A 24,159-nucleotide genomic window follows, 5' to 3' on the forward strand; every position below is an offset into this window, starting at 1 on the left:
AGGTTGTGTTGAACATATCTTTCTCAAATGTTTAAACCATGTTCTTAGACATGCTAGCCCAACCAAACAGTTTTTTCTTTATACATGAAAATGTGGGTCAGGTGGCCTATATTTACATCTCTAAATTTGAAGGTTTTAGGAAGATAAACAACATATTTAATTTTGTTTTTTTAAAATATTAAAATAAAATTGTTTTAATTTGAATTTGATTTTAGTTGAGGAAGAATTCTAGGGTTCAATTATAGAGTAGGTAATTATTTGGTACCTTGCATTTTGAAATTGTACATATTTGGTACCCTGTATTTTAAAACTGTACATATTTAGTACCCTAAACTCAAATTTAATTAATAAAATTTTACCAATTTAATCAAATTTCTCTCAATCATACGAGCTACAAATTATATATAATTGCTGACAGTTTGGTCATATGACAAAATTTTATCAATTAGGATACCAAATATTAATGTTTTCAAAATACGGGGTACCATATGAGCATTATTGAAAACAGAGGGTACCAGAAGGATACTTTGCAAAAACAAAAGGTACCAAATGAGTAAAGTCTCATACATATATATATATATGCTTCTATATAAAAAGTGTGTAGATAACGGAAATTCTTGATTTTAACAGTTTTTTATTTTTTTTCTGTTAAATTTAACAGAATATTCTTATATTTAACATAATATTCATATATTTAACGGTAGATTGTAAATATGACTTAAACTTAAATAATTAAATAATTAAACAAATTAAAATAGGATATTTTTGAGATATTTTACAATGATAATTATTTAAAAATAATAAAACTATATATTTTATAACTGAAATAAAATTTAATTAAACTTAAACTTAAACTTAATATTATATTAAACATATAATATATAATCTTTTATTATCACTGTCAAATTCAAAAACTAGAACAAATATAAACTTAAACAAAAATTAATTGATTAAAATATGATATTTTTAAGATATTTTATGATAATTTAAATAATTAAATCATATTTATTTAAAAATAATAAAGGTATACATCATTTTTTTAACGATTTAATTTGTGTGATAGTTTGTTTTTTATCAAGTGATTGGAGCCATTTTTATTTATCAAATTCACCAAAGGACATTGTGAGATACATTAGAAACTAAAAATAGTTAATGCATTTATATTAGTGTCTACACTATGATTTTTTCTATTCTTATTTTATTTCTATTATTAATTTCTTTTTAAATATGATTGTATTTTATATATATATATATATGTTATGTAGTCATGTAAATATATATCTATGTCAACGTTATATTTAAATATCATATATATATAAATATTATTGATATAAATATTTATATATAATTTAGAACTATAATTCATTCTATATATATTTTAAAAAAATAATAAACCAATTTTTATTAAAATTATAAATCATATTTACAATTTTAAAACTAAACAATATATACTTAACATGAAAGGACACATGCACTTTAACTTGTAGCTATAAGAATTTGAATATCAAACCTAATTCATGATACCAATATATACTCACAAAGAATCAAATGAGGATATAATGCATGATAATGATTACATATTACTGTAATCTATATACACACTAATATGTATGGTAACATGTCAATAATAAGAGTTACTAATAATACATAATTTGTATGGAAATGCAGGAATTGTTTATAGCAGGAATAGACAATCCATACAATGCAGCAGAGTGGGCACTCTCAGAGATGTTGAACCAGCCAGAGATGCTTGAAAAGGCAACTGAAGAAATCGACAGAGTGGTGGGCAAAGGAAAACTCCTCCAAGAGTGTGACATCCCCCAACTCCCTTACCTTGTGGCCTGCGCAAGAGAAGCTCTCCGCCTCCACCCGGTCACCGCCTTCAACGTCCCCCATCTCTCCACTGCCGACTGCACCGTCGCTGGCTACTTCATTCCCAAGGGCAGCCACGTCCTCCTCAGCCGCCACGGCCTCGGCAGCAACCCGGTTGTGTGGCTTCAATCCGGACCGCCATCTTCCTGATAAGAAGTGTGACTTGGGGAGACGGAGCTGCGGTTCGTGAGCTTCATTCACGACAAGGAGGAGAGGGTGCATCGAAATGGGGCTGGGGACGAACATGAGTGTTATGCTTTTGGGAAGACAGTATTTCACATGGAAGATTCCACAAGGAATGGAGAAGATAGATTTGAAGAGTGGAGAGGGCAACTCTCTGTTTAAGACTACGCCATTGTATGCCCATGCAAAGCCTAGCTTGAATCCCTCTCTGAATTTGAATTTATATTAATAAATAGTTGTATATTAAATATTATTATAATAATGATATTTTATAATATTTGAATTTATATAAATATAATTAATAAATATTTATTTTAATTAGTTTTAAAGATATATTCAATTAAATATTTAGAATATTCTTTTAAAGTTAACAAAAATAATAATTAAAACCAAAAAAAATTGTTATTTACACATTTTTTATATAAAGAGTATACATACGAAAAATTCAAGATGAAATTAATTATCAATTTAAATTTGTAAAATAACATTGTATATTTCCAACATTATATAAATATGTACACTATTATGTCATTTTCGGTTATCAATGTTTATACATTGAATTTGACATGTTATTTAAATGTGTATATTTCCAATATTTTATAGATATAATTCTATTAAGTTATAACCTTCTGGTAGTAATAAAATATGTCGGTCCCAACATTGTTACAATAAAAGGGTTTTAAAAAAAAACAAAAGTAAGGATTCAATCAAATATCAATTACTCTAAAAGGTATAGGGTTAGTAATATCATTCTGCAAATAAGATACAACTCAATCACAGAGCATAAAACATTTCGACTTTTAACTGTCACGGTGTTGAGCCACTAGAATCCATTCGCAGGGAACAATGACAAAGACCAAACATGATAAAGTGAATGAAACCCTACACAAGAATGGACTACAATACCACCATAATCGTAGACTAGAATATCCCCCAGCGGGATATTATGAAGGAAACTAAAATAAAACTAAACAAATCATCAAACAACAAAACTAAAAGAAAGCACAAGAGCAGCACCCTACACCGAAGATTCAGCACCAAAGTGGACGAACTCCACAACTTGATCTCATAACAGAGGCAACCCACCAAGAGAAAGGAATTCGCCGATCAGATCACCCCAAAATCAGCCACACCACTCAGGAACAAACTATGTCATTCAAGCAAGCCCCATTCTATCATATTCCACACACCCCAACCAGGAGAAGCCCACAACCCATCAGATCCACCACCGTCCAACCTCACCACTTCCATCCCTCGTCGAACTGGATTCGAACCCAACACCCGATCACTTCATCGGAAAGCCCCTAAGGGAACACCAAGAAATAGTCGAAAGCTACACACACCAACTCCCAATGTCAAGAACCACCACTCTGTGCAGATCAAAACTCAACCAAATCATCTTCCCCGACTAGAGAACCATAGGCCACCCACCATATGAGGCAACGGCCACCCCTAGTCGGAGAAGAAAATGAAACCAAATGTGAGGAAAACCCTAGGCGACGCTAGGGCTAGGAAGAGTGCGTTTTCTTGATGAGATTTTTACGTGCCAAACTTTTTAGTTACTATAAAGAGGCTTTACAGTATATAAAAAAAAATCAAATGAAACAGAGGAACAGCGCACCCACCCTCCATCTAATCAACAATTTTCCTTTTTAACAATAAAACGGTATCATATAAATATATATAATCTCATCCATTCAAAGGTATTAGCATGTAAAGTAAAAATAAAAAAATAGATCCTACAATTTTTGCGTTCTACCAAAGAGAGACAAGTTAAAATTGTGTATAATGCAGGATCAATTTACTCATCATCTTTGTAGGGATACTCTTCTGGAATTTGCTTTAGGAGTTTTACTTGCAACTCAAATGCATCATCACCTCTAAGCATGTCACGGACCCACGTGATTTCAGTCTTCATTGACACCTGAAGATAATGGATTAAAGATATGACGTATTATCAATAGAATGATAAAGAAAAACACAAAAATGCTTGATGCGAGTGGTGAAGAAGATGGAAGAGCTCACCATTTCTAAGGCTCCTCTAATGACCCCACTTAGGATGTTGCAGTAATACAGACCCTGACAAGTATCAGGAAGCTCAACGAAATCTACCAGAGGATTATCCTCCAAAACAATACTACAGCTTGTTCCATCAGCATTCCAATTTGTCACAGATGCAGTGACTCCCAAGAACATTTTAAAGCCGACCTGTAGACGAAGCATTAGTATGATATGAAGATCAACCAACTCATACCATTACAGGGTGGTTAGTATTTAGTAAGGATAATAATGTAGTCCAATCATCCCCTCCCCACCCTAACCACACAAATTAATGAAAATGTTCAGCCTATGTTTCAGACATTGTAGAATAAGTGTGCAACACATACTATCTTAGCATTGTAATTATGTTGTGGCAGCCAAATGCAGATACCCCAAAAAAAAACCAACCTAGGTGGCATTTTAATGTGGCCTAGCGAGACTTGCATAAGGCTACACCATTGGAAACAGGGTTGAACAACAAAAGCACACAAACTAAACCAATGAGATTGAATAATAGGTTGCTAGAAGGCCATTTAATCTACCACAAATTAAGGTCACTCAACTTGAGTTAAAATTAATAAAATGGATTGTACTGATTAAGGTTAATCAATTGTTGTTTCTACAACATCATTGACCAAACACTCCCTACAATAATTATAGAATCAGTCTAAGTGAAGGACCTAGGCTGAACCATCTTCCTCCTAGGTTACAAATATGAAGAAAAAAGAACAAGGTAAAGTGTGAAAAATAAAAATCAGTCAAGTTATGGCAACAAAAAGAATATAGAGAAATAAAAAACCCAAGGCAAGCTGAGGCATAAATATTCACGTTTGACAGTCCAATAAGGTGTGATTGTTGATCTGTGATATTGAAGGGTGGGGTATAGGAGAACATTGCCTAATAAATTAAATATACATCAACATGTGTCTCAGACAAAAGAAAAATTCTAATCACTTTGCATAAGCACAACAAAGTGCTTCTATAAATAGAGACTTGCGCACGCATACAAGATATAACAATAAGTTAAAACCCATGCACTAGGACAAATATATATGTACGACTTTCATAATTTGTGACATTAAACAACTATAACTCATGCATTAGGAAACAAATATTTATGTACAACTTTCATAATCCACAACATTAAACCTCTATATGTATTAAGGATTAATGTTTCAATTGCTTATTTGCAGGGGAAAAACACATTTTTTATAAGAGCCAAAATCACAACATTTAGTAAAACTTAACCGAAATTACTTCAATGAAGAATTATCGTAAACACGAAATACTTACATAAAAATGAAACCTAGCCAACAAACAACTTTATCAGGATAAATTAAAATTAAAAAAAAAATTGCAATATATAAGTACTTGTTTCAGTAGATGGGATGAAATGATATCCATTACGATGTAAGCATACTAGATTTCTGTAAACAACAAAAATAACAACCTTCATCTACAAAATCTACAACTGAATATGTATCAAGTTACTCAACAGTTTCTCTCACCTTTCAACAAGGAAAAACGAGAAAAGATAGAAGAAAAAAGAAATGTTACCATTAGATTTAACATACCATTACCATCGGGAAGAAAAAGTACCAGATAATAATCTAGCAAAAGGTCCAAACGAGAAAAGATAGAAGAAAACAGAAATGTAACCAATAGATTTAACATATACTATTTCTATCGGCAAGACAAAGTACCACATAATAATCTAGAAAAAAGGTCCAAATTATCATAAAGTTACGCTAAGGATACTCACACAAGCAAAACATTTTTATCAGGTTCCAAAAACTTTTAGTTAGTCATCAAATCCTATTATCCTTGCATCTCAATTGAACTATGAGGTAATGATTTACCTTTGCAATAACTTCAGCTGTTTCTTTGAAGTCAACACAACTGGAGACATTAGACTTTGCTAGGAACTCATCAACCAGACGAATGCCAATATTATAACCCCTGCAATGAAATAAAACAGGTAGACAAGCTACTCTGAAATTAGAAGCCATATACAATTGGAATGAAAGATGCAGATAGATATGTGATGTGAATACATTGAATAGCATCTGTATATGCAAACTCAATTTGATTCAAGGCTCACAAGACATTAAGCTCATCACATGCCCAACAAAAATGAATAGTTGAAAACCTGTCTCTAATAAATAACATACAGTCCAATAAAGCCAATTGGACTAAACTACGCTTCCCACCTAACCACACAATATTAGAGTATCAGAAAACTATAGCAATTGCTATGTAGGTGCCTAAGAGGGACTCGAATCTCAAATTTTGTGTGAGCAAACTATTAAAACACTTCTAGATGTTCTGATAACTATCTAGCAGCACCATACTAAAAATTTGGCCAAAAGAAGAATGCCAAACTCCATCCTAACCAAAACATCTTCTATACAATAAATAATAATAATAGCAATAAAATTACCACTCTTACATAAAACCATTAATTTTCTGTAGTTTCCTCAATAACCAATGAGTTAGAACCAAATGAGGCCAACACATTCATCTTTAACTTTAAGAAAGAAGCACAATTCAGCAAAAGAAAAAAAAAATCTAATATGGGCAACGAAACCTTAAAATTGGTAAACTCAAAATACACAAATCATACTAAACAAAAATAGCATCATAATAACAATGAGCGATATAATTTGAATTGATTATAAATAGAATCTGTACATTTGATCAAGCTGTTTGTTGACCTCTTCAACCTCCTCCAGATCCGTAAGCAACTGGCGCACGATTGCGCCATAGGTCAAAGTAAAAAGCTCCGCATTCTACATTCATTTACAATTGGTCAAGCCCAGAATGAGATAAAAAAATTAAAAACTCTTAGGTCTTTGGAATCAATTGCGTAATTTAACACCCCCAAAAAGGCCAAAACTCAAAGTTTGGTAAATCAGATAAATTCATAAGCGATTGCACAAATAAAAGAAAGAGATGAAATTGATAGACTCAAGGTGTGTTTTCCGATGACATTTATGGAGAAGCATAGAAAGAGCAAGGGAAGGTTTATGCTTACCACGCGATCAACACTAGCGAAAATGGCATCACCGGAACGAGGAGCGACAGGAGCCATGAAGATCTGAGCTATATATGTGAAATTAGAAAACCATTTATCAATATATAGTGAAAAATAATCAAAATGGAAAAACACAGTCGTTTTTTAGAAGAAAATGATACACAAATGACTTCACTCTTCACTGAGAACTTGCTGAAATCTGAAAAGTGAAAGATAAGAGCGAAGAGCGATTTCAGCAACCGAATCGAAATTTTTTAAATCTACCTGAAGAGCTTATCTCCGGAAACGATTCGGACTATCGCCGGAAACTAGAAGAATCGACGGCGTCTATTCGGTGGAAAGACGGTAAGATTCTTAAAAGAACCGATTTGGTTTGATAAATATCCTCCCGTTTTCTTTAGCTGCGGTATGTGTCGTTTACTTTATTTTGTTCGTCAATATTCATTATTAAAATGGAAATTATCATTTTTTTTCTCTTGGATTAAGCTCGTTAAAAAATTTATTATATATTTTCGATAAAATTAAAATAATTTATTTACTATGTTTTTTTTTTAGTTTTTGAGATTTTAACTTTTTCCAAAAATTATGATTTTTTTAATTATATGAAATTAAGTGTAACGCCCTCCTAAATAGGACTGTTACAATGTGTACGACCTACTACTCAGGTCATTTGGTTTAAAATATGTAACTAAGATTAGTGATAATGGTTAGGGTTAAAAAAATTTGTCAAAGAACCATTGACTTTTATTTAAAAAGTTTCACATAATCATGGGATCCCAAAATATTACAACTAAATTTTTAAAAAGGTAATTATACACATCAAAAGTTACATCAGTCGGCCTAAGCGGCAAAACAGGGCTATAACCCCAGTTCCTTTGAGATAACCCGGCCGTGGTGGCCAAGCAGCCATATACGTACACACCGCCACCGAAACTCTCTTACTTGCACCACAAAGCACCTGTGAACCAAGACTCAACAAGAAAACTCAATATATACATGAATAAAGAATATAAACCTTAAAATACCCATTCAACACAATCAGTCATAACAACTCGTAGATACTATCATTTAGATTCAAGCAACGATCATTGGATCAACTTGGGGTCGCTGCCCTAACCAATTGGCCTTAGAGTCAATCCCCGGGGCCTATGCCCTAGCTACGTGATCGTAGAGTCACCTGGGGCCCTCGCCCTTAGCTTTGTCTCACTAGCCATATAGCTAGCCTAACCCCCTTTGTAATGCCCCAAAATCCCTAATACGGTTTAATGGTTGGATTTGTAGGTCGGGAGAGCCATAATTGATTTATTATGCCATTAAATGATTATGTGCATGTTTATGTGAATTATATTATAATATGATATTAAATGCATGCATGTGGGTCCACATTTCATCTTAGGGACATTTTGGTAATTTGGCTCGTTGAGGGCGTAATTGTATTTTGTATGCATGTTGGTGAATTATTGTTGAGGTCGCATAACAATGTGGATTTGTTCAAGCCATTCGGCATGAGACGATCTTTGAATGCAAGTTAGCGGTTTGGTCATAACGGGATTGAGTTCGGGGCTCGGGGTGAGTCTCGGGGTAATTTGGTGATTAGAACGTTGCCGGGAATTAAAGGGTAACGGGATATGATTTATTGGTATTTGAGAATATTGGGAATAACGGGAATTTGATGGAGTTAATTATGATTAACGAGATAGGCGAGAAAAGACGATTTTACCCTTGGAAGCCTTTAAGAGACTTTAATTGACCTAGGAGCGAAATAGTCTTTTCACCCTAAGATATGTATAAGCCATTGAAGGCTGTGGAACCTTGGCCAAAACAGAGTATCAAGAACTTCTCTCCCGTACATCATTTCCTTATCTTTTCTTCTTGGAGTTTTGAGCTTCTTTTGAGGATTCAAGCTAGGGAAGTGGACCTTGAGGGCTTAGGATTGTGTTCTACCATTGAAGAGGGTTCTAAACTGAGCTTGAGTTAAGTTTCTAGCCATTAAAACTCTAGTTTGCTCTGTTTTCGTTTTGGATTTCAGCTTGGATTTCTAGGTTGGATAATGGGAATTGATGGGAGTTTTTGGCTAGGGCTACTTGGGTTATGATGCCTAGGTCATATGTAGATGGTTTTTGGGTTCATTTAGGACTTTAAATGAGGTTTGGAAGCTTGTTCTTAAGGTTGGAAATGGTGGCGTAGAAGGATGGGAAAACCAGGGTTGAAAACACTGGTTGTAGCGCTACAGCGCCCATCACTGGGCGCTACAGCGCTAGCCAGGGGCAATCTTCTCTGCCAAGGGCGCTGGGGCGCTAGCGCTTTCAGTTCCTGTTTTAGGCACTTTTGAGGGTTTTTGGCTTGGGGTTTCAATTCCTAAGGCTCAGGATCGAATCTACTCACCGTTTGGGTACAATTCGGGGTCCCAGGAGTGAGGTTTATGTAACGCCCTGGTTACCCCATACCAGTTACGGTGAACCAGAAATTTGACTCATTGGCTGAGTCCCTTGGTTAAAACGTGTTCTAAGTGTTATTAACAGATTAAGGTGAAAATCAATAAAAAGGAAAGGATATGTTTTATTTGATACATAAAACTATTCATGGGCCCACAAGAACATTTACAAGTTATTTACAACTCAAAAAGGTCATTATTGTTCCAAAATTTCAAACCCCGCCGACCTATGCGGCAAAAATAGGGTAAACCCCCTAGTTCCTCTGAGAACTCCTTGGTCGTGGTGGTCAAGCGGCCGCCTATGTACACATCACCACCTAAGCTCTCCACTCAAGGCTGGGTGAGCTTTTCTTTTCCTTTACCTACACCACATAGCACCCATGAGCCAAAGCCTAGCAAGAAAACATGGCATTATATGTAGACATCATCAAATGATTATCATTATAATCACACAGAGCTCATAGCTTTCAAACAGATGAGTGAATATCACTTTGAGGTCTTGGTAAACCATACTGAGTGACTGACAAACAGATCACTAATTCAAATGGAAGAGTGGCTGCTAGGTAAGCCACTAGCCTTCAACAGGTTCTGGTAAACCATACTGAGTGACTGACAAGCAGGTCACTAATTTAAATGGAAGAGTGGCTGCTAGGTAAGCCACTAGCCTTCAAGCGCTTATAATATTCATCGAACTTGAGGTCGGTCCGGCATTAATGCTCTTTGAGTCATTCAATGTAGAAAGTCGATTAGATCTAATCTTTATTGGCTTACGTTGAACACGCTAAGGCTGTCCTGACTAATGAGTCAACGCAATGTGACCAGTGCCCAATACCACTGCCGAACCTGACTAATGAGTCACAGCTTCACAGTTGATACTAGCAACTTTGCCAAATCTGACTAATGAGTCAGTACCATGCACAAGTGAGCAAGATTTGCTAAGTATTCCACAATCAATTCATGTCCACATTTATACAACCAACATGCCTCATGAGTAACCATGCATGTCACATATCGGGTGCAGTTTTCTTACCTCTGATTCGAGCTAGAATGAACAAAAGAACGACTCTTGAGAACGGTTTAGCCTTTAGTCCTTTAGCGGTTACCTACTCATAACACATTATAGGATACCATCAATAACATGATAATCAAGGGTTCACAAACCAAGATTTAGCCTCCGAGACATCAATCCTCACTAATCCGGGTAGTAGGAGTGATCCCGAGGCCTAAAACCATGATCCCGGGGTCAAAACATGCAAATGGGCTCAACCCTGCACATGAGCCGCGACCCTGGCACCTTGTGCTGCGGCCCCCAGAAATTCCAGAGGCAAGCGCTGCAGCACCCAACCCAAGGGCCGCGGCGCCCAGCGCAAACAGAACCTCCTCCTTCAACCTCGAGTTAGGGTCGTGGCGCCCAAGAACAGGGCCGCGGCCCCCAACCCTGGGCCATTCCCAAATGCGTTTTCAACTTCTCAAAACCTCCAAATTCATACCTAAACATTCCCCAATCATCAAAACAAGGTTCCCAAGCTTCCCAATGCACCAAAACCCTCAAAACCCAAGGTTCAAACGAATCGAAAACCCAACAATTCACAAAGTCCAATTCAAAGCTTAGAAACTCTAAAAACTCAAAACTTTAAACTTAGATTACCTTCGATTAGGTTGTTTTCTGTCAAATCCTTCGGTCAAGAAGCTTCTAATCTTTCCAAGGATCACTATGCCTCGATCCTCGCTCGATTCCGACTCCTAGAACTCAAGATTTCTTCAAATATGCTTCGGGTGACAAAAATGAACTAACGAAGGAGAACGAGAGGTTTTCTAATCGTATGTTCTATCTGATAGCTACTTCAAGCTTAAGTAACCTCAAATAAAACCTAATGCTCGGGGTCCCGAAAATACCCCCGGGGACATTATAGTCAAAACTTCCAGAATTTCACCCTGATCTCAAATATTCCCAATTTATCATCAAATAAACATTCCTATTACCCCAAAATTGACCATGTTATGACAAAACCGCTAATCCACTAAAAATGACCGTCTCATGCCGAATAGCTCGAATATATCTCCATAATGATGGAATCTCATTCACAAATCACATCATACACCCAAATACACAAATTTACCCTCAATGGGCCAAATTATCAAAACAACATAATATTTCAAATGTGGACCCACATGCACGCATATATCATCATATCATAATATAATTCACATAAACATGCATATATTCAATTAATGGCGTAATTAAACAGTTACGGCCCTCCCGGCCTACTAAACCGCCACTAAACCATATCGGAGAATTCGGGGCATTATAGTTTAGGTGAAGACCCTTTTATTGTTTATTTTCATTAATGGAGGTTATAATTGATTATGACTAGGTAACCGCTAAGGAAACAAAAGGCCAATCGTTCTCAAGGGTTGTTCTTTTACTATTTCTCGATCGAACCAGAGGTAAGAAAACTGCACCCCATATGTGACATGCATGGCTATCATTGAGGCATGTTGAGTGTTTAAATGTGGACATTGATTGCATATCAAATGCTTAGCAAATCTTGCTTACTTGTGAATGGCACTGACTAATTAGTCAGAAATGGCAATGGTGTCAGTATTAACTGTGAAGTTGTAACTCACTAGTCAAGTTCGGCAGTAGTACTGAGCACTGGTCATATGGTATTGGCCTAAGAGTCAAGAACGGTCTTAGCGTGTTTAACGCAAGCCGAAAAGATTAGATCTAATCGACATCTACATTGAATGACTCATCATGAGCATTAATGCCGGACCGAGCTCAAGTTCGATGAAAACTAAAAGTGCTTGTCTAGCCTATGGCTAGTCACTTAGAGCCAGGGCCAGAAGGCCCAGGTGACTGCATCGTCACATGGCTATGGGTGCTGAGTCCCATAGTGACTCACTCATCTGGTTTAAGTTAGTGACTTGCTCATCAGTCACTCATCTGTTTAAGCTAGTGACTACTCATCTGATTAGGGCTATAAGCCCCATCATGGTTAACAAAACCTCAAAGTGTTGTTCACTCATCTGTTCAGAGCTATAAGCTCTGTATGATTATCATGATCATCATTTGATATTATATACATGTAGTAATGAGTTTTCTTGCTGGGCTTTGGCTCATGGGTGCTATGTGGTGCAGGTAAAGAGAAAGAAAAGCTCACCCAGCCTTGAGTGAAGAGCTTAGGTGGTGATGAGTACATATGTGGCCGCTTGACCACCACGGCCAAGGAGTTTCTCGGAGGAACTAGGGGGTTAAGCCTATTTTTGTCGCTTAAGTCGGCGGATTGTAATTTTACACTGTAATGACCGTTTTGAATTGTAAATAACTTGTAAACGTTTTTATGGGCTCATGAACAGTTTTATGTTTTAAATAAAATATATCATTTCCTTTTGATTGGTTTTTTACCTTAGTCTATTAATAACACCTAGATGCACGTTTATAACCAAAGAACTTGATTAACGAGTTAAGCACGGTTCAAAATTCACAGTAACGGTCTTAGAGTAACCAGAGCGTTACACCCTTGGTTCACCATCGACCTTTAAGTCGACCAGTGTACTAGTACGTTATTGGATTAGGCTTAAGCCTTTCGACCAGCGCAGCGTGCTATTGTCGTCCTTGACTAATAAGTCAAGCCCTGATCCAGGATTTCAGCCCTTCAACACTGAAATAGATTTGGATAAGCATATCCCAACAAAATACGCACATAAACATGTTAATCACATAACGCCATTGAATACTCACTTTCACAGTGCTAACATGCCTATTGATCAGGCCTCATGCCCTAACAATAAAGTCCATTCACAATTATAAGGCACTTAAGCAAGTATCAACCAATATATGAAGCAATAGCCTAAACACATATAACCTGGGGCCTAAGCCCTAATCACAACAAATGATAACAGACGGGCCAAGCCCTAATCATGACAAACCATAACAATTGGGCCAAGCCCTAATCACATATAACACGTATTGGGTGCAGTTTTCTTACCTCACGTCTGAGTAAGCATAAATAAGAACGACCCTCGAGCACGATCCCGGTTCTGAGCCCCTAACGATACCCTCTGCTAAAGATTGAATCCACAAGTTGTTACTGAATTAATCCCCCAGATTTTAGCTCCAATTCTTGTGATCCTAGCCCAAAATCTCCCTTAGTTTCAATGGCTTAGCTTGGAAAAGCTTGAGAGAAAAGAGAGTGAGTAGAGAGAGAGAGATTCGGTCTAGGCAGAAAGCTTCTAGGTGCATGAGGGTTGTTTTTTGTCTTTTGTTTTATTAAGCTTGTCTAACTTAAGCTAATCCCGAGGCTCAGGTACCAAAAACGTCCCCGAGGGCAAAATGGTCAAATTCCCCAATATTCCCTCCTAAACTCACTAACTTCAAATATATCTCCAATTATTTATTTTCATAACCCGATAACCTAAATAAATGTCTAATACCCAAAATACCCCTTGACTCGTCCCGAGTTGGGTATTGGGTCCCGTTGTGACTTTCCCGCTAGCTTGCTCCCTAGGATCGTCTCGTGCTAAGTAACTCAAATAAACCCACATAATAATGTGGTCTCTCACATATGTCACATATATGCACATAAATATACAATTATGCCAACAACGGGCCAAATTACCAAAATCGTCATTCTAATCAGAAACAGGCCCACATGCATATTTAATACCCCAAAATATGCATGAAATGCCTCAGATAACCAAGACCGATGCACTGTGTGTTTAAAATAGTGCAGGACTTGTTAATCAAGTTTTTCAAACGAAAACGTGATCCTATAGTCATAAACAGGTTAATTTTAAAATATTTTGGTCATAAACAGATAATTTTCATTAAAATAATTGTTTAGTACATAAGATCTCAAAACAAGGTTAAAAAGACATATTTACAAAAATTCCAAAAGTTATAAATAAACATAGCCACTCTAATGGAAAAATATACTTTTTAGGTTTCCGTCCCTGTACAAACCCTCGACCGTGGTGACCGAGCAGCTGACAATGTACACCTCGCCCCCAGAGCTCTCCAACTCATGGTTGAACCATCAAACCCTTGCCTTTACCTGCACCACGTAGCACCGGTGAGCCGAGGCCCAGCAAGAAAACTATAATGCATAGCATAATCGAAATAATACTAATCAAATAACTCACAAATCATTAATCAAATACTCAATGGACCGCATCGTTCACATAATCAGTAATATCAGTCAACAAACCTGTTGACTGTGTTTTTAGCCAACGACGTGAGAACGTCAAAAACGATAAACCTTCAAGAGAATTTAAACAACACGGACAGTTTAATCAAGAAACGTAAATAACACACAAGATTTTATAGTGGTTCAGCCCCGATCAGTCGGTAATAGCCTAATCCACTTAGAGTTGTGATTTATAGATCTGTACTCAAGATCAGATGAACTGAGCCAACTGAGTTTCTTCAGTACAGATTACAAGAATACAAGAATTTTTCTAGATACAAGCACTTTCTCTCTCTAGAAAACTCAGACCCAAAATTTCCCAAAAGTCCCAAAAGAAGGAGAGCCTCTATTCTGATCCCATAAGCCATATATTTATAGGCTTAGGATCATACATCTGATATCCCCTAGAATCGGGATATTTTATTATATTTATTACATTTAAATTACAAAAAACATTCAAAATGTAACAAAACCCCCAATTTGTGGGAAGAATGAGAGATTCTCGCGCGTGCCAAGACCGGTTCTTGTTGAAGCCATTTATGGGAATCTTGACTTAGTCCTCCTCTATCTGGTCGACCCATATCTCCTACTGACCACCCATGCAAGTGCTGGTCGGACACATGCATGCTGGACATATGCAAGTGCTGGTAGGACATGCACTTGCTGGTCGGACATGTGCATGGTGGTAGGACATGCACTCCTCTCGTCTAACATGACACTCTCCTCTAGCATGCCATATCTCTCCTCTAACATGGCACTCTCCTCTCTTCGGACCAAAGTCCGACCACATCTTGGACTACTCCTCGGACCAAAGTCCGACCACACCATTGGGCTCTCCTCGGACCAAGGTTCGATCACACTTCTTGGGGCTCCTCGGACCAAAGTCCGACCACACCCTCCTTGGCTCTCCTCAGATCAAGGTCCGACCGGACCTCTTGGGGCTACTCCTCGGACCAAGGTCCGACCACACCTCCTTGGAGTGCTCCTCGGACCAAAGTCCGACCAAGCACACCCTAGCCCAAGTACTCTCCTCAGGTGCACTTGGCTTGGTCATGACATCTCTCAAGCAGTCCAAACTCTTCACTGATGTATTGGGCTACTGCTAAGCCAGATCACCCCATCATTCCTTGCCACTTGTCATTTTTATTGCCACATCATTGATCTCTAATTTTTGGGAATAACAAAACCAATAATTAACCATCCTGACAATGAGCATGCCACAATCATCAGATTAACGTCAATAAACATTTCACACAATATCTAGGGTCGACACCCTTAGGTCGCACCCTCTGCCTAAGCCACCGTCTTCAGCTCACTTAGGTCGAGCCCGATGTTTAACCCATTGACTCTGGCTGGCCAAGTTCAGTGATTATTTAATTAACCTCGGATACCAGTGGTCGAGCCGCGTCCAGTGCACAAAAATCGATTCTGGCACCCTTAGGTCATTTATCACATGTCCCCATGGCATAATATCATCTTATGACATCACATACAAATATAGGGAACTCTTAGTCCCAACATAACCACATAACCGGGTGCAGTTTTCTTACCTTTAATTTCGAGTGCTTTAGTTACCACGAACGGTCCTCGAGCACGATCCCGCTCTAAACCTTGGTGTAAACCTAGCCACAACCGTAAAATAGAACCATCATTAAATCTTAATTCTGTAACCCAACTTCAGGACCAATCCCAAGCCCTCGGGAAGCCCGATTCTGCCAAACGGGGTGGTGGAATCGACCCCCGAGCCCCCAAGTGAAAACCCTAAGAAAGATACCCAAAACCCACTTCTGGAGGCAGGGTAGCGCTACAGCGCCACAAAGTGGGCGCTACAAGCAGAGACAAACACCCCCCAAGAAACCAGGCATAGAATTGTAGCGCTACAATCAACAACATGCAATCCTCTGGTTTTTCCTTCAAGCTTTCCCAAGCCAAAGCTCTACCAAACCACTCCAAACCTTATCCAACCTCAAAATTGACTTTACAACTCACTATAACTCAACCAAATAAACCCATAAAAAATCTAGCTAAAAGCATCATCAAACACATAAACTAGACTTTAGCTCAAAAGCTCAAGAACACCATCAGAAAACCAGAAACCCAGAACTTTAAGGTTAGAATTGGTTACCTTAGTTGAGAGAATTCAACCTTAGTTTGTCTTCTATGCCCTTCCAGCCTTTAGTTCCTCAAACCCCCAAGCTCTAGTCCCTTGATTTCCATCCAAAACTCAAAATCAGAATTAACTTCTTCAAATTTAGAAAACCCAGACCAAACTCTTAAACCTTACCTTAACTTGAGCTAAATCCAGTTGAACTTCTAGCCACTCCAAGGATCAGAGTCCTAAGACCTTGCCTAGACTCTTCCCTGAGTTTCCAGCTCCAAAATCCACAAGAAATGGTGAAGAATAGGCAAACCGTGTGGGAGAGAAAGAGGTAACGTATGTGTTTTGTTTTCTCTTCTTTCCTTCTTTCCTTCAACTTCTAGATTTTTCTACCACTTCCACCAAGTCTAAAAGCATAATAACCTTTATCCCCTCTTAACCACCAAAAGACCATTTTGCCCTCCCAAATAAACCTAGGTCTTTAATCATTCTAAGGGAATTTTGGTCATTTACTTCAAATTCCCGCTAATTCATCAAGTGTTCCTAATATTTACCACTTAATTCCCGTCATCTAATTAATTACCAATTATTTTCCCCGATGTCTATTAATCCCCGATATAATTTCTAAACTTCCAGAAATACCCCCAGGCTCCCACCGAGCCGGGTATAAGTCCCCACCGTGACTATTTCGCCAATCCGCTCACTAGGACCGTCTCGAGCCACAAGCTGCAAATATATCCACATAATAATATGGTCTCAAAAATTTATCACATATAATTACATCCATACCCTCAACGGGCCAAAATTACAAACATGCCCTTATAAACAAAACAGGGCCCACATGCATATTCAATACTCGTAAACATGCATCTAATCATATCCATATACTCATATAATCATACATTTAATCAGTTATTCACATAAATACCAATTATGCCCTCCCGGCATACTAATCAAGGCCCTTAAGCCTTATTAGTAATTTTGGGTCATTACAGTGCACAACTAGCCATATTATCGCATAATTCACATAATTACAATCAATATAACAATTAAGCACATAATTCTACATATTGCCACACTAGCCCCCTAATCAAAGGCCCTAAGCCTTATTAGGAAATTCTTGGACGTTACATTAAGTTTCTCGTATTTTTATATAATTTTCAAAGAATGCCATTTATTTCTATTAAGTTTAGTTATTCAAGATTTGTATTATTTTTTAGGACAATTTATTATGTCACCCATTATTAAGTTAAACTTGTAATTCAATATATACTTTTAGGGGAATTATCCTTGCACCCCCTAGAAAGGAGCACACAAGTGCACCCCTGGTGTATTTTTTTTATGACCGTGTACATTATAGTTATTTAGAGAGCAACTTGTAAATTTTCAAAAAAATTCGAATAATTTACAGTGCCGAAAACTAAGTTCAAAACAGGTTGTTGCACGCGTGACTAATTTTTTTATGCGCGTGGAATATAATATGTTTGAACCTAGTTTTCGACACTGTAAATTAATCAGAATTTTCTGAAACTTTGCAAGGTGCTCTAAATAATTACATTGTACATGGTCATAAAAAAAATTCGCTGAAAATATTTCTCGAGCCAAAAACATCAGGGGGTGCAGTGCACCGATGTGCTCTTTTAAAGGGGTGCACCCAAGAATTTGCCTATATTTTTTTTATGTTTTTTAAATACTTTGATATTAGCTTTTTTTTCTTCAAATGTTTAACTTATTATTATTATTTTTTTTTTTTGTAAGTTTCTATTATATGATAATATTTTTAGACCAAATTTTTTCTTTTGACTTCATTATTACGTACCAAATGTTTTTAATTCTGTTATATTGTACGTTAGTATTTTAAGACCTAATGTTTTACAAAAGATTGTGTTGACCTTTTCTAATTCTCACTTCTACTTTTCATTCAATTTTGATTATAGGTACAAGTATAATAGTAAACTAAATGCTAGTGATACACATTTTAGAACTAATCCCCCAAAATGGTCAAATGCTAATAGGATTTCACTAATTGGTGGTCTTTTAAGACAATTTTGTTATTGGTGTTGCTTTTGTTATGCGTTTAAATGTTTTACTCTATTTTTATGCATACAAAAAGTACGTACTAGATTATTATTTGTTGTTGTCATTATTACCTTATTGATTATAAAGTAGTAATTTATTTTTATTGTTGTATTTGTTATTTCTATCGATTGCAAAATATCTAAAAAAAAATTATGTTATCTCATATTAGTAGAATGTGGTACCTTAAATCATATTTTTTTCACTCATGTTATTTCTTTGTTTTAATACCAAATTACTTTTAATAGTGTAATTATTAAAAAATTTCCATCATAATAATTTGTTATCAAGTTACCTGGTTAAACCTAATTTGTTTCCTAGTGGTTAATGAATAACTATTAGTTGGTCAATGTGCTCAAAAAAACACTATTAGTTGGTTAATCATTTCTAAATTAATATATTTTTTTAAAATAATAATATTTTGTCAATAGTCTGCTATGAAAACATTTTCATATTATTAATAATTTAGTGTGCTCATCCATTTTTAATTTATTTATATTATGTGTTTAATAATCTCTTCGAACAAATTAGATGATGATCGCCCTATGTCATTTCTGTGGTGGAGAATAATATTGAGATTGTGTGTGTATATGTGTGTTTTTTTCTCTCAGTTCTTTCATTGTATCTATTTCTTCATAGTTCAATTTTTAACGGGGGGATTTTAGATTCTCAATCTCATTGTCTTTCTTTCCACTTTTATATATATTTTGCATTTGTTCTACGTACTAAGCATGCACATATAGTTGATATAATAACTTTACTTGGTTGGAATAAATTCTTCTGTGTATCCTGACCCTTGTAATTGATGTTTCAGATTATGGTCTTTGTAAAATAAATATGAAATTAATTTTTTTAATTTTACTTTACTTGCTAATATCTTTAAATGGATAGGATCTATTTTTTAAAATAGTAGTTCTCGCCTGAAATAAATTTAATTGATTACTTTAAACTGTCACGTCAGTTGGTATTATATTTTAGTGTATAATTTTGATGCAGATATCATATGATCTCTTGTGACAAATGGTGATTTGATGGAGGGTGTGTTGTTATAAATGTTAAAATTTTGAGTTTTAAATGAATGAAATTATTTTCAAATTTAGATAATGTATCATGAGTTGATTGGCTAGATTTCTTGTTTCATCTTTAGCTACATTTGAATTTTTGTATTTGATCCTTAAAAATCGAAAAAAAAAATACACATAAGGGATAACCCTTCTTCCTAGGGGTGTGCACAGTGTGGTTTGGGCGGTTTGAACACTTTTTAATACACCATGCCACAAGTGCGGTGTAGTAGCTAGAACACACCGTGCGGTATGATTTCGTTGCACCAAACCGTCCAAACCAAACCATTTTTTGCGGTGTGGTTTGTGTGGTTTTCCACGGTGTAAGTGTGTTAAAAAATATGTGTGAGATAGAGAGATGATAGGGAGGAGACGCAAATGAGATGAGAGATGAAGGAGTTGTTATCATGTATGATGTGTTAGAGAATAAGGTTATACCATAATTTAAGTGGACTCCTAATTCAAGTGGGCTCCTAATTTTAGATTGGGTTACTAAAAAATAGTATATATGTAAAGTTTAATTTTTTTTAACATATTTGTAAGTATACGGTGCGGTATGGTGCAAATCAAAATTTTACACCGCCAAATCGCACCGCACCACGCGGTTTAGCTAAGATACAAACCATATCGAACTATTCCACTTTTGACCCTGCAGTTTGCGGTGTAATGTGGTGCGGTGCGGTCGGTCGCCGCAGTTTACCGGTTTAGATGCTCACCCCTACTTCTTCCAACACTAATCTTTTAAAAGAAAACACCCAAATTGATTAGAAAAGAAAAACACGTTTACAATAAAAGTGGCATATCACACTATTGACCATATCATTTTATTCTACATTATTAACTCCAAAATTGTTCATTTTTTGATATTTTAATAATAGTTATCTGACAAAAAAATATTATAATGTTGATTTTGAAAACTTTTAAAATATAGAAGTAAAAATGACAATTACATACACAAAAGAATAAATCCAATATCTATTTTATATAAAATGTGTTTAGATAACAAAAAATTATTAGTTTTAATATTTGTTTTGTTAAATATTCTAAATATTTAATAGAATATACTTTTAAAACTAACTAAAAATAAATATTTATTAATTACATTAATATAAATTCAAATATTATAAAATATTATTATTATAGTAATATTAAATATAAGACTATACATATCACAATTATATTAATATAAATTCAAATATTATAAAATATTATTATTATAATATTATATAATCCTAATATTTTAATAATTATATAAATATGAATTCAAATATTATAAAATATTATTATAATAATATTTAATACAAAAATAAATATTTAATACTTATATTAATATAAATTTAAATATTATACAATATCGTGATAATAATATATTATGCATAATCTTAATTTTTATTAAAAAAATTATCATTTATGTTTGAAAATACTATCATATTATATATATTTAAAAAATTTATAAACAATGTTTTAGTTTAATCTTTCTTTTAATATGTTTATGTCTAGGGGTGCTCACAATCCAAACCAATCCAATTACTTGAACAAATTCAATTAAAAAAAATGGATATCCAATTCCAATTGGATTGAATTGGATTTGAAAAGTTTTATGTTAATTGGATTGAGCTGCTATTGGATGACACTCTGAAAATCCAATTAAGAACCAATCAAATCTAGCATTTATTAAAATATATATTATATTAAATATAAATATATTTAATTATGTTAGTTTATATTTGTTGTCATTTAGTATATGTTATTATTGTTGTTGTTTTGATGTTAAGTTAGCACTTTGGAGATATTTATGTTGTTGTTTTGATGTATTAGTGCTTTAGTGATTGGTTTGAGACTTATTAGTTTTAAATTTTAATGGTTGTGTTGTAAACTTAATATTTGGGAATATACTCATTTGGTACCCTGTGTTTTTGCAAAGTGTCATTTTGGTACCCTCTGTTTTCAATAATGCTCATATGGTACCCTGTATTTTAAAATCGTACATATTTGGTACCCTAAACTCAGATTTGATAGATAAAATTTTGTCAATATGATCAAATTGTCATCAGTTATATGTAATTATGTAATTAAATTTAAATTTGTAACTTACATAATTGACAGCAGTTTGATTAAATTGACAAAATTTTATCTATTAAATCTGAGTTTAGGGTACCAAATATGTATGATTTTAAAATACAGGGTACCATATGAGCATTATTGAAAACAGAGGGTACCAAAATGATACTTTGCAAAAATATAGGGTACCAAATGAGTATATTCTCTTAATATTTCAGTTGTAAATGCATCATGTTAATGACTTAATGTGATAATTTTAAGGTCTTTATGTAGTATTATTACTAAATATTGTTAGATTTTTGTATGATTTTTTTATAATTTTTTATTTGTTATTCTTTTTAATATTAAAATTCAACAGTTAAGAGATAAAAAAAATGATTAAAGAAATCGATCCAATCTAATTATAATTAGATTGAATTGAATTGGATTTTGAAGCTAAATTGAATTGGATTGATGCTCATTTCCAACACTCAACATTTAATTGGATTTGATTGGTTAGAGACAAAAATGTTAACTCAGATCGGATGAGCACCCATATTTATATCATTCTTTTATATATAATATTATTTATTTATTTGAAATTTATATAACAATGATACAAATTTAATAAATATAATTAATAGATTCTATAAATAAAACTAAACAAACGTGCATTATCAATCATACGTTGGTTATTTTTCAGTTAATACGTTTATGTTATTCTTTTATATATAGTATTGCTTATTTATTTAAAATTTATATGACAATGATACAAATTTAATAAATATAATTAATAGATTTTATAAATAAAACTAAACAAACGTGTATTACACATTGTTTGTATATAGTAAAAATAAAAACATGTAACTTAATCTAAAAATAATGTTGATTTTTTCTTGCAATTATATGAATTACTTATACAACCAATTATGTTCAACAACTTAAATGAATTAAATAAAAACCTAAACCAAATTTGATTTTAACAATATGAATTTAAATTTGAGTTTAATATATTGATAAAATATAATTGAATCCAATGTTGTATTTGTTTTTTTCATTTTGCCCATTTCAGACTTGGGTTTGGGAAAGGTAGGTTCGAAAGGGTGCTCCCTATTGGCCAAATATTAGCACACTTCTTCCAATATGATCACCAATGGTAAACCCTTTATTTATTTGTCTATGCCAAAGGGTTAAGTATCGGTTGGTTTGAGCGGTTTTTTCATATTATTAAATCCAGAATTCGGTTTTCGGTTCGGATTGGTTCAATTCAAAAACCGACCGACCAAACCAATTAAAGAAAAAAACTGACCGTTTTGGACCGCGGTTTGGTCGGTTAACCGACCAAACCGAACTTAAATTTTTTTTTAAAAAAATCCATAATTTTTTAGAAAGTTTTAGTTAAAAAAAAACTAAATTTTTTTGATTGTTGGAATCCATTTTAGTGCTTTTTTAAAACATAATTACATTCACAAATTTGTAAGTTTGAAAACATAATTAAAAGTCTATATGCATAACATAACCTATATATATTTATAAGTTCGGTCGGTTTCGGTTCAAATCGGTCGGTCCACATGGATTTTTCAAATTGACCGAACAAGCCGTTAACGGTTTTTTTGGTGTTCGGTTTAATTAGTTTTGGTTTTTTCAGTGTTCGGAAGGTCGGTGTACTCGATTTTTTCGGTTTTTCGGATTTTATGCTCAGCCCAGACAAACACAAAAATAGGGAGAGAACTAAAAGATGTGGTTTTAATTTGATTTTTTTAATTAATACGTAAGTAAAAATTAGGAACATTTTAGTTTTACTTAAAAAAAAAATTGGCGATACAATATAATATTTTTGGGTTTGTAATTTTATTTTTTACGGTGTTTGATATTATGGTATATGATCAATATAATATTAAGTATCATATCCAACAAAAAAAAACATATATATTTTTTAAAATAAAAAATTATAATAACACAATAAAAATGGTAAAAATAAAATCATGCAATCCCACCTGCATTGGTCCCTTAAGATCTATAATTAACGCAATCATATTCGAGTTTAGTAAAAGAAACACAGATCAAAGTGATGATGAAATAAGAATTAGATTACATTTTTATATAATTAATAGTAGACGGACATATCGTTC

At 34.5% G+C, this 24,159-nt stretch overlaps 2 protein-coding genes across 3 annotated transcripts; one reads left to right on the top strand and one right to left on the bottom strand.

The window, feature by feature from the left end:
• Window positions 1-1,623: 1,623 nt before the first annotated feature.
• On the top strand, window positions 1,624-2,247 carry LOC133793894 (phenylalanine N-monooxygenase-like). The gene has a single exon (XM_062231136.1). It carries the CDS (start codon window positions 1,657-1,659, stop codon window positions 2,020-2,022), a length of 366 nt encoding a protein of 121 aa, XP_062087120.1. The 5' UTR covers window positions 1,624-1,656; the 3' UTR covers window positions 2,023-2,247.
• A 1,441-nt stretch (window positions 2,248-3,688) lies between these two features.
• LOC133797846 (uncharacterized) lies at window positions 3,689-7,561 on the bottom strand. 2 transcript variants are annotated; one of them, XM_062235922.1, is made up of 6 exons: window positions 7,394-7,561; window positions 7,130-7,197; window positions 6,787-6,884; window positions 5,955-6,054; window positions 4,081-4,263; window positions 3,689-3,979 (listed from the first exon to the last, which is right to left on the bottom strand). In XM_062235922.1, the coding sequence occupies exons 2-6, from the start codon at window positions 7,184-7,186 to the stop codon at window positions 3,857-3,859; spliced, it is 561 nt and encodes a 186-aa protein (XP_062091906.1). In that variant the 5' UTR covers window positions 7,187-7,197; window positions 7,394-7,561; the 3' UTR covers window positions 3,689-3,856. The 2 variants fall into 2 exon arrangements, with proteins under 2 accessions (XP_062091906.1, XP_062091907.1); XM_062235923.1 differs by having other exon boundaries at window positions 7,130-7,192; window positions 7,394-7,553.
• Window positions 7,562-24,159: the final 16,598 nt, after the last annotated feature.

This window comes from Humulus lupulus, chromosome 8, assembly GCF_963169125.1.
Source record: "Humulus lupulus chromosome 8, drHumLupu1.1, whole genome shotgun sequence".
NCBI classification, from domain to species: Eukaryota; Viridiplantae; Streptophyta; class Magnoliopsida; order Rosales; family Cannabaceae; genus Humulus; species Humulus lupulus.

Excerpts from the sequence above, each read along its gene's own strand:
- LOC133797846 (XM_062235922.1), bottom strand. The coding sequence starts at position 7,186 with ATGGCTCCTGTCGCTCCTCGTTCCGGTGATGCCATTTTCGCTAGTGTT. Across the intron at positions 6,055-6,786 it reads AACAAACAGCTTGATCAAAT|GGGTTATAATATTGGCATTC; the intron begins GTACAGATTCTA and ends ATTTCATTGCAG. Across the intron at positions 4,264-5,954 it reads CAGCTGAAGTTATTGCAAAG|GTCGGCTTTAAAATGTTCTT; the intron begins GTAAATCATTAC and ends CTTCGTCTACAG.
- LOC133793894 (XM_062231136.1), top strand. The coding sequence starts at position 1,657 with ATGGAAATGCAGGAATTGTTTATAGCAGGAATAGACAATCCATACAAT.